We start from the raw sequence: 11,595 nt of genomic DNA, 5'->3' as shown, positions 1-11,595 counted from the left end.
TGGGAGCCTGAGGAAAAAGTGGAGCACAAGCAGCGTGGCACTTCAAGAGAGAGGTACGGAGGCAGCTCTGCACAGAAAAGCGTGCGGAAGGCAAATACACCTTCAGACCAAACCACCAAAAGTTAATCCATTTTTCTAAAAATAAAAAATAAAAATAAAACTTACAGAAAAATAAATATGCAGGAGCACCGCAAGAAGTGATACACGTGGGCAAGGAGTTGCCTTTAATTTTTATATGTCAGGAAAGCACAGGGGCTAGGATTTCTATGCCTTAACACATTCACCTTAAAGCAAGATTTCAGAACAGGGAGAAAACTCCTTTTCCTGCCGTTGTAATATACCTGTTTTCAGAGAGCAATAATGATTATGTCCCATTAATTTCAACGGGCTCTTCAAAGCTGACATTCTTCCTGGCATTACAGGAAGAAAAATAGCATTAAAGTCTCATTATTTGGAAAGAAAGAGCAAGTATTTACTGCAGAAGTTCAGTTCGTAGCAGAAGGCTGCCGCAAGGTAGCATGAGTGATTTACTGCTTTCATTATTCAAGTTAAATAAATCTCCTCCTTTCCAAGCTATTGAATATAGAGTTATGCTGGCAGAGTGGATTACATTTGATCTATGTACCATGACAAGTACTGAAAATTGTGGGCTTCATTGCTATATTCACCCACTCCTTCCTGAACAGAAGAAGAAGGTGTCAATACACGGAGCAGCCTTTGCTCTGTTCCTTCAGCATAAGAAAGCAGAGAGCTGCTCGGGAGATGTAATGAGTATACAGTCTGACACCATGGAAACTGAGATAAACTCCTTTTAACTCTTTCAACTACCCTTCAGGGTGTGGCATGAGACAAAGATTTTCCTATTCATGAACATTCTATTTGCATATATCACAGTTCGTGACAGGCTTGCATTAATGCTAACCGAGCCTTTTATTATTTTTTTTAATTCTTAAGCGTATGGATGAAATCTTAGGCTGTTCGCTTTCACAGCGATTATCTGATGCAACCTGGTTTCTCTATCATTTGAAAAATGAAAGTATTTAAACGTACTGTAATTGCTTCAGAAGGATGAGAAGATGAGTTTCCCACACTGAGCAGCAGATGGGCATCTCTGATACCAACCCACAGGCTTCACTCAGGGTTCCTTTCGCATCGTTTGGGAGGCTGATAAGTTTGCTACAAGAACTTGGACAACGTTTAAGAGACTCTGCTCCTCACTGGGATTTCTGTTATCACTTGATCACAGCCTGCTAAGCCTACCCACACCACACCCAAACACAACCCAACCACCACAGAAAAGGAAAAATCTGAAAAATGAAACCCCAGAGTTTTCAACCACTGCTCAAAGTACAATGAGTTGTCTTGTTTATTTTACAGCCTGCTTCAGCTACAAACTTGTCTTTAGTAGAAGCAGGAAGATCTCCCCGTGCAAACAAAACCCAGAAGTTCACTCGCTGTTAAGTTCAGCATTTTGACTCCAGGAAGAGCGAGCCTTATTTTACACCATCACTTTAGCACCAGAGGTGTCACCACAACCGTCACCTAAAGCACAAACCAAAGGCTTGAGTTTCTTGCAAGTGTCACCAGGACATTTAGAAACAGAAAACCACAATCATGAAGGAAAGTTTTATTTGACTTGTAATGCCCACATCCTAAGATTAAAGGTATTGAAAGAAAAAAAAATTAGCTGCAAAGAAAAAGAAAGAAGCAAAACAAGAACAGATTTTTTTACACCTTTAGGAAAACAAGAAAAAATAGGCACAAGTTTACATTCATAAGTTTCAGATATGGCAGAGGAATGTTCTACTGAAGAGGAGGGGTAAGTAAAATCCTGCTTTCCTACCTCCTTGTATGAGACAGCACAAATCATGCTCTTCAAAGCCACACTGATCTCGTAGATACAACAAGGCAGATTTTTCCTCAATTTTTTTTTTATTAATGTATTTGTGCTTTAAAGATCATAAAGACCATCCTAGAGCCAGTTGGTGTAGTCTCTACATACATACTAAAGTACCGAATACGTACTTTAACCACTGGTGAAGCTTGTTACAACCTCCACATAAAAACTGAAAGTCATGCATATTTGAAATTCTGTTTAAGCATCAGAAACTATTGAAGGATTTTATTTCATAGCTGCGAAGCCACTTTAAATCCCCATCAGTGTTAAAATCTTGCAAGTGTCAGCCCAGAATGATTTAACCCCTTGAGAATAAGGGTTCATTATAAAAAAGGCAAATATCTTATCTCTAGAGATTCTACCCGAATACATATCTCAGCTGCTACTAATACTGAAGAATTTCCTTTGCTAAACACAATATGCTGGGGAAAGAAGGATTTTCTAGTGATCTCTTATGAAGCCAGAGGGCAGGCAGTGCTTCCCACATAACCTTTTACTCTACCCTGACAAACAGATGGGTGTGAGGGGGTTGCCATTTGGGCCAAGCCCTGCTCTGGATGGGATCAGTGGGATCAGCCCGAGCCCCTGCTGGGGGCTGCAGCCAAAGGAGCTGAACACAGCTGGGCTCTGACCACCACCCCTCACATCAGGAAGAGCTTCTTCCACAGGACCAGCTCTTTGGAACCTGCTGATCTAAACAGCACCCTTCAGAGGCTGCAAACACCTTTCTTCTGCCTTTCCTCTCAAGCTACATGGGACTGGAGAAGGAGAAAGAGCAGCAATGAAATAGCCAGGGGGAGGGGGGTGTAGAGAAGTTTAAAATCCTTCCCAGCAAAGAAAAAAAAATCAGTTTTTCTCAGCAAACTTCCCTGGCTTGTGCAGGAACAAGTTAGTGTTGGAGGGTGGAGGGGGAGAACTCAACCTTTAAGAGTGGCATATTCTCGAGGAAGATCCTTCTTTACCTTCACTGGGAGGGCAGCATACCCTAATTGCAATAAGGATTAAGGAAAAGCATAAAGCTGTAATAAAACTGTCTTTCTTCCATTTGATTGCTTAGGAATTTACAGTTGCTTATCTTAAAAAGCCACAGTGCAAGTTAGTGTTTGCTTCACGGGGACCCTGTTTCAGCGTCCTCTCCCACAAGGATGCGATAAGACCAAAGTCAGCGGCCAGTGTTCTTGTCTGTACACAAAGTGGGCAGGCTGCCCCAAGCACTGAGGCCAGAAGACACTCAAAGTACTAAATAAATACACATAAAACAACTCTAAAAATCTGAAATTAACAGCATTGATTGTTTAGAATTACAATCCATCTTATTACAATAATCTTCACATTTTAGCATCTTTTTAACCACTATACAAAGCTGCTGAAGTTACTCTTTCTTCTAAACCAGCCATACAAGAGCACAAAGCACTATAAACATTATTATTTTTTTTTGGCAAAGTAACTTGCTTTCAGAATATAACGTACTGTTGATTCACAGTTTACACAGAGCAGGTGTGTCATGCTAATACAACATCCTCTGTTTCTTCTCTCACCGCATGCTGCCAGGAGCAAGGCACCTCAGAGACCTTTCCTAGTTTCAATTGCTCTCTCTCAAATCCATCTCAGAACAGTTTATTTCTCTCGGGTCAGCTGCTCCTCACGTCTGCCTCAGCACCGTTTTCTTTATTGCATTAATCTGTTTTTCAGGATAAGCCACATCAGTCTGATGTGCTTACAGAGCAACAGATGTTACGTGCTCTACACTTACCCTCGTGCAAGCATCTCAGGAGCATTTATCTACTCCTTCTACATCCTCTTGTTTACTTTTTCCCTGCTTACTTCCTTCCTGCTTTTACCAGCAGGATCCACATTAGATATCTGAAGAGGAAGAAAGAAGACATTTGTGTTCTCCAAGCCCATGCACTGGCTTTCCACCTCTATGGATACTCCACATTCTTACTTTTTTTTTCCTTGCGAAAATATGGCTAGATGAGACTTGTGCCTTTTACCTGGAACAGACACAAGGGATAACTAATCAGTCTGAAGAAAAAAAAAAACAAAACAGTGAAGCTCGTGTTTTTGTGAAAGTCCTCATTTTCTTCTCCCCAAAGACCTGCACATTCTGAAGCTGGGACCTGGAGCCATGTGCAGACTGAAACAGAACAAAGGACAGGCCGGACCCTCAGCCTTCACCTGTGGCATTGCCCTCACAGAGGACTTGGCAATCACTGCAAACCTCAACACAAAAGCCAGGAGCACCTCAAGTCCAGCACACTCCACTGCCCTGCACCAGTATCCAACTCACCACGTGTCCCAAAGCAGCCAGATTTCAGGTGCCAGCTGTGCAGTCAGCACCACATCATGTGAGAAGAGCCCATCCCAGCACTACAAAAAACACACACATGCACTTGATCTATACCCAAAACTACCATGTTTCTTAGGATTGACAGACTATAAAGAGCCGCTACCTCTCTAGCAGCTTGCACACTCTCCAGCTACCTGCACACACAACCCCTTTCACACATCACATCCAACATCTACACCTCTGCCTGCCTCGTGCACAACAGGAACAGGCACCACACTATACTGGTTCCTTCTGCCTGTGTACACCCCACACCTCCTGCCCAGCGAAAACTGCTGCTGGCTCATTCTGAAATACAGCAAGGCACTTTGATGGACATTAAAGACTTTGTGCATGCACAGGCAAGATGCAAATCCACCCCCTCCTCACTCTAGCTTGCCTCAGGGGCAAACATAGACCTCAGCAACCTCCTAAGCGAGGATGACCATGGCACAGAGCCCGTCACCTGGCCTGCAAAGAGCAGCAACACAGAGGGAACAGACCAGCTTCCTTAGAGCTTCAGACTGGTTACCAAAGTCTGCGGTGTACTTCAGTGCTTTACAGAAGTATTTCTTCCTCCCTGGGAAAGAAACCTTTGCTAGTCACATTGCATGTGTTTAAACACATAAGGTAAAAATCAGCAGTAACATCTGTAGAAAAAGGATGACCATGGCACAGAGCCCATCACCTGGCCTGCAAAGAGCAGCAACACAGAGGGAACAGACCAGCTTCCTTAGAGCTTCAGACTGGTTACCAAAGTCTGCGGTGTACTTCAGTGCTTTACAGAAGTATTTCTTCCTCCCTGGGAAAGAAACCTTTGCTAGTCACATTGCATGTGTTTAAACACATAAGGTAAAAATCAGCAGTAACATCTGTAGAAACACAGCAGAGAAAGAATGGTAATAAAAATCCCAAAGCAAACAAAGCCTCCTTGAGAAGCTATGGGTCAAGTGGAGAATTTACCAACGATGTTCCTGCTCCCACACACAATCGTAAACATTAGGGATCATCTCCCAGAAAACACACAGGTGAAACGGGTACATATGTTGCCCTATTCAAGAGAATTGGGCAAAAAATCTGGGCCCAGGCAGTTTGTGGTTTATATGACACGTTAAAAGTAATAATAATAATAATAAAAAGAACAGGAAGGTGGAACAAAGAAGAGATTCAAACCATAAGCTGGCAAGTGGTCCTGGATCCATCCCAGCAAACACTACTGGCTACAAAAAGCAGAAGGTCCCACCAGGTTGCTGTGTGTTCAAATAGTCCTGCTGCCACCACTGAGCGCTGCAGGTAGTTTTTTATCCATCTCTGGGAGGAAAAAAGGTCCTTGTATAAAACTGTTTTCCTCCCCTGACTGACATCAGATGAGCTCCTTCAGTGGCTCGTTTTCCCCAGGAAGCGTGCCGTTCATCTCGGGGGAAGTCTCGGTGCCCAGATATCCCAAGAGGATCTCGCTGCGCCGCCGCGACAGCTGCAGGATGTCTTCTGCCAGTGACTGCACCGTTGTGTATCTCACGTTGTCCAAATCAAACATGTCCTTCAGATACTGTACTATCTGGTGCTACAAAGACAAAAGGAAGGTTTACACTAAGCAGACCACCTCCCACCTGCCTGGACAGAGAGCAGAGAATCCCGTAAGGAATTTTGCCTGTCTGTCATCCAAACAAAGATCTGCTTTAGGCTGGGTGTTACTTTTGTGGCAGGATCCCCTCATGCCTCTGAAACAGGACAGCAGAGCTCCCAAAGTCAGGCAAGCCGTGCTCATGTCCATGGCAATACCCATGCAAGCATGTAATGAGTGCAACAAAGCTTCTCATGATATTAACCACAAGAACAAAAGGATTTAGGCTTTAAGGTCTAATAAAAGCTTATGTACTCACAAAAGGATTTAGGCTTTAAGGTCTAATAACTTATAAGAGCCCATGTACTGTTAGCATATCTTTGCAGCATATGCACCTGTAATCTTCAATACTGATGATATAAATTGATCTCATCACACGTGTTTCCTACTAGCTATTGTAAATTGCACTGGGAATTCTTATCAATCTGAATTCAGCAATCTGCATCTCAAAACCCAGTGATTTTTAGAAGACTTTTATATAGCCAAGTTTCTTAATGCCACGTCAGTCACCAAAAGCTCACATCTCCAGCTTTAAGCCAGAAGACAACAGGAGTCCCACACAGAACAGGTACAGAAAAGCCATCTTACCTTGAAGAAACTGCAGACTTCAGACAGATGCTGCTTGGGCCCCAGAAAACCAAAGGCTAGAACAGGACTGACATGCTCCGATACGGAGTAGAAATGAGAGATAAAGCCGTCTGGTACCTGCCACAGGGAAGGAAAGAATTGGTTAGTCTTAATTCTCAGACAGAATTAGTAGCTTATTCCATATCTGCTACCAGAAACCATCGTGCTTCAGAAACTGAAGTTAAGAGCTACTTAAGACCATCTCTTCCTGCAGAATTACATTTCTCTTTCAGAATCCTTGAAGCATGACTAGAGCTTTCTATCTTTGTGTTCCAAAACAACTATTTCAAGAGGAAAATAAATAGAAGAAAATGGAAGGCAACCATCAGGCAGTCTTCATAGACTCTATTTATAATCTCTGGACCAAGCCAGGAAAGGGCATGCAAATATCCAAGACAAAGCTACTTCCTGACAGCACCGATACAGCTTCCAGTGCTCTCACTTCTCTTTGAGCCACCTCACGAGGCAAACCCAGTCATACCAGCCAGCTGTGGGACAGGAGCTGAAAACTTGCCAGAGGCCACAAACCCTGTGGCAGAACTGGGGTTGTGAAGCTGCAGCTTCCTGTTCCCCAAGTCCATGAACTCGTCTGCTGTGATGCTTTAGAAAGCCACAGATTGAAGGGAAACACATCAAGTAATAACTGGTCAGCAGCTGGTGCTAACAAATGGAGAAGTGCATGAGCCATTCATTGCGCTGCCAGCAGGGAAACTACAATTCAGGAGCAGCCCCTTGTTGCTTATTATCTGTGACCATTCCTACGGTATTGTGAGGGGAGGGAGGGAATACCAGACAGACAGCATGGTTTTCTGAGTCCTCACACTAAGAAAGAGGGAGAATAAACTCAGCCTGATTCAGTAAAACACTGCCATGGCACTGGAGCAGTCACAGCAGGACCCCAGTGCCCTAAAGCATTACAAAGAATACGATTCAGTTCAGTCTTAAAGTGCTTATAATTTTTATTTTTTCAAGACCTAGGTGTTATCTTTTCAGTTTCAAATACATTAGACTCTTTCCCTTTTAATTAACTTTGCTTACCATCAGAAGCCTCCTTTTTGCTTTCAGAACTGACCAGCAGGCAGTTGCTAGGGCCTACGATTAATAGGGAGAGACCATCAGTTATTTGGATTACTTTTCAGAAAAAGAAAAACACCACCACAACACAACAGTTTACCAACATATTGCTATCAAGATCTCAAAGCAGTGGCCCTTCTGTGCCAACAGCTCTAAAATTACTGACAAAAATTAAAGTGAACTCGAAGCAGATTTGGAGACTCTAGACCCATTGCAGAAAAGCCAAAGTGTTTCAGATTGCTGATATGGTCTGACATAGTTGCCAAACACCCTAGAATGCTGACTGTAAGCAGACAGCTGTTAAAAGGTGCCTCCCAACCACCATCTTCTCAATCTATGAAACTAATCAGTCTTAAATATGCAGCTGGGGACCAGGTACACATTAAACTCACCGTCTCCTTGAAGCTGTCGGAGAGCCATCGGTTGCGCAGCACAGCCAGCACAGAGGAGGGCGGGTTCTCCAGATCCTCAAAAGCATCCATGAGGATGAAGTCCAGCACGATATCAAAGAAACTCATGCACACCACCTGTCAGAGAGCAAACAGTCTCTAAAGGAAAGAGGTTTCAAAAAAAAAAAAAACCCAACCCAATAAAATACAGAGACAGACTTTACTCTTTTAATTTGAATGAATGTAAATGAGCTGAAGCAAAATGTAATGAGCTGGAGAACGCAATGTACAATTGCAAAATAGTATTTCAGCATCAGTTCTTTCACTTCTGGGCAGCTCCTACATATCCATTATCTTCCAACTCCTCTGTAACTTTGTAGAGAGAACATCTTTACCAACCCCTCTTCCCTCCAGCTCCTGCTGAGTGGTTGGCCAGGTCTCTTGCTTCAGTGCATAACGCAGCATCTCCTCGTAGCTTTCCAGAAATGCTTTGGGATTCTGGGAAAGCAGAGAAACAAAACACTTCAGAAGGTACAAAACTGTGGGCACGTTTCAGCAAAGTTTGACTCCTCTGCTTTGAGCCAACATCAATGCATGCAACTGGCTGAAGGTTTTAGCTAAAACACTCTTTGTACAGAAAAAGAGAATTTATTTCTAGGAGGCATGGATGGCCCCAGGCTCAGCTGTGACTCAAAGCATCTACGTTGCTCCACTTTCTTCAAGAAAGTGGCTAGAGACACCTGTATGCAAACTGAGCTGCTAAAGGACTAATCATAGAATGGTTTTCTCTGTCCAGGGGATGACCAGTGACTACACCCATGATTTGAAAACTGGTACATCACCAATGCAAAGTTTTGATTACATTTTCCTTTTCCTATATTCCTTGAGATGATGCCGTCGCTGATGCACAGCCTGTTTGCTCCAGTGAGGCACAGTATCAAACTGGATAGGAGATGCACAGAGAGGCTCTTTCAAGAGAATTTGGTTAAACAAGATTAAAAATGCCTGTGCTTTACTTCTCACAATAGTCACCTGCATACAGGTGAAGCTTTCTTCTTCCAACACACTGGGTTGGGATGGAGGAACAAGCGCCCCTGTGCTCAAGACACAGCTTAGTTGTTATACAAACTTCCTACCTTTTCAGCTTTTGTCATCAGTCCTATCACCATTTGCTTTCCAACCTCCCCAAAAAACAGTTGATTGCTTTCATCCTCCAGCAGCTCCTGCAAAGGGAACACAAGAAGTCTCCTGTGAGCACCTACACCCACACAGAATCCGAGTTGGGAGAAAAAAAAGGACATGACACAAAGTGGTGCAATGGGGCATACACCAGTATCATTAACCTTTAATAAGCTGGAGTCTCAGAAAGAAAACTGCTCTCCAGGAAGCAAGTTTAAAATTAGGCTGAAAGACTGGAAGCAGCAAGAACAGAGACACAGGAGCCACAGTGGGGCCAGGGCACTGGCTGCTGCTCAGGTTGTAGACATACCTTGCCAGGAACAGGATTGCAGTAAGGAGAAGGAAACCTTACTCCCCCACCTCAGAGGTTTGACTCCAGCCCAGTGAAAAGCTCTTAAATGGGAGTACCAGCTTCTAGACAGCTCTGAAATTCCCAAACTTTAACCTCCCAGAACTAAACCAGCATGAGTGGCCATGTAACCACCGCTCAACTGGGACATGGGCACCAGGGGATCCTCTCCCTCTCCACATCAAAGTGATCAAGACGGGATGAGGGAGTTAAACAAGGGGAGCTTGGGCTGCTGCTGCTTCTGCTTTTACTTGTGTACTTGTGACAAAGATGTCACCCCTGTGCAGGCAGAGGAGAACGTGCCCCAGGAACCCAGGAGCCTCGAGCTGTTCTCACCTGGAAGGCCTGTCTGACACAATGCAGCTTCGCAAGGAAATCCTGGTCACTGTAGCAGCCAAGGAGCTCTGTCCTAGAGGGAAAGGAGAAGGACTGCATAAATTTCAGCTTTTCTGATGTCTGTGTTTCTAACAACCATGCTCCCCTAAAAATTCCCAATATGCCTACGAGAAAACAATAGCTGCATTCCCTTTGTACCTTTTGTACCTTTGTACTCCCTGGGGTACCGGAGCACCTCTGCAAAGGCTGTTACAGAAGAGGACTATGCCAGCCAGCCACACAGAACAAGCACATTTCTCATTACTGATTTCCTGGGACAATTACCCTTTCTTCATGTGTGTGCTAAAATCTGGGGCTAGTTCCCTGGGAAGTCTGAACCAGCAGGAAGGATGCTACGAATTCCAGACCCCAAAGGGTTATTCTGGTTACAGGGCTGCTCAAAGGCAAATAACTTGTTCACACTGCTCAAAGGAGCCTCAACACAAGGACCCAAAACTCCAGCTGTGACTTCACCTCAGCGTCCGGCACGCAACTTTCCCTTCTTTCACCAACTGCAGAGCTTCTTCATACGCTGCTACTGGCTTAGAGAGGTGGAATGGTATTTCCTCAAACTGGAGAGAGTCAAAGAGCTGTAGAGGTGGCAAGAGGCATAGGAAGAACAAAATGATCTTGTTAAATATTTGAAAATATTGCACACAAGCAAGACGTGTCTGCTTCAGCTAGCAAACTTTTGTCACTGCCAATTATTTCATGCAAAGATACTGCTTTTCCCACCAGTTTCAAAGCTGTCTCAGCTCGGACACAGCTCAATATCCCCTAAAATTTACACAACCAGGTCACATTACATTAGATTTACAGTTCTCTCCTAGCCATTACAGCATGTTTTCTAGAGTAGATAGGAAGATGACATGGAAATGCTGGTTAGAAAGAGCTTCACCATTCCCCTAATGAAATAACTTTTCCTAACACCCATTGTGAACCACCCAGCTTGGGGCTGTTGCTCCATGTTGGATCATCTTCCTCTACCAATATGTGTTTGGCTCCACTGCCTTTGTGGCTCCCCTCCAAGCAGCTGGACTGCTACCCACAGCTGAAATTTCAGTCACCTCTGCCGCAGAGAAGAAAGAGTCCTCAGAAATGGAGCTGTCTTCATCATCTGTCCGAAGCCGCAATGACCCATCCGCCAACGGAAACATTAAAGTCTTCTCTGGAGGAGAGGAAGAAGCTGCATGTGTAGGAGTTTATGGACCACCACTCCTCTCAGGCACTGTGCTCTCCCTCCCACCCCCACAAACAGCACGTTGTCACCACTTCATTGCCAAGCTTACAGAAAAGACATAAAATCAGAGGAGAAACTGGCCTTCTAATGCATTTCTACCCCAGCTCCCATACCCAGATCCAGCAGCATGCTGTCTGACGGAAGCGAAGACCCAAACTCTTCCTGGAGGTGGTAGGCTCGGTGTAAGAGGGCCTCCAGCTTCTCAGCAAACTCCCTTCTCTGGGACTCCTCCTTGAACATAACATAAAAGCCACCCTTAGTTAGCCAGCTGGGCAGAGACAGACTGACAGCGCAAATATGGAAGGAAATTTGCAGTAAAATGGGATTTACACTTTGCAGATTAAATGATTAAAAAAAAAAAAAAAAAGGAAAAAAATAAATGAAAAACATCACTATGCATATGTACACTGGGAAACATGTCTTCAAAAATATTATAGGCTATCTGAAAAACATTTGCTATTAACATATTTCAATAACATTTTAATATGTGGCTCTATTTATAACATTGACTCATA

The 11,595-nt window shown here is 43.9% G+C and overlaps 1 protein-coding gene across 1 annotated transcript in view; it reads right to left on the bottom strand.

Moving 5' to 3' along the window:
• Nucleotides 1–1,612: 1,612 nt before the first annotated feature.
• The window catches only part of FAM73B (family with sequence similarity 73 member B), a 21,893-nt gene continuing 11,910 nt past the window's right edge, over nucleotides 1,613–11,595 (bottom strand). Inside the window, exons 11-16 of the mRNA XM_014942947.1 lie at nucleotides 8,337–8,435; nucleotides 7,941–8,075; nucleotides 7,513–7,566; nucleotides 6,436–6,552; nucleotides 4,912–5,787; nucleotides 1,613–4,689 (exon numbers count right to left, since the gene is read on the bottom strand). Of these exons, the coding sequence (XP_014798433.1) occupies nucleotides 5,587–5,787; nucleotides 6,436–6,552; nucleotides 7,513–7,566; nucleotides 7,941–8,075; nucleotides 8,337–8,435 (606 nt within the window). The 3' untranslated portion in view covers nucleotides 1,613–4,689; nucleotides 4,912–5,586. The remainder of the gene's footprint in view (nucleotides 4,690–4,911; nucleotides 5,788–6,435; nucleotides 6,553–7,512; nucleotides 7,567–7,940; nucleotides 8,076–8,336; nucleotides 8,436–11,595) is intronic.

This window comes from Calidris pugnax, unplaced genomic scaffold (genome assembly GCF_001431845.1).
Source record: "Calidris pugnax isolate Ruff unplaced genomic scaffold, ASM143184v1 scaffold102, whole genome shotgun sequence".
Lineage (NCBI taxonomy): Eukaryota > Metazoa > Chordata > Aves > Charadriiformes > Scolopacidae > Calidris > Calidris pugnax.
This window is presented reverse-complemented; position numbering and strand designations above follow the sequence as displayed.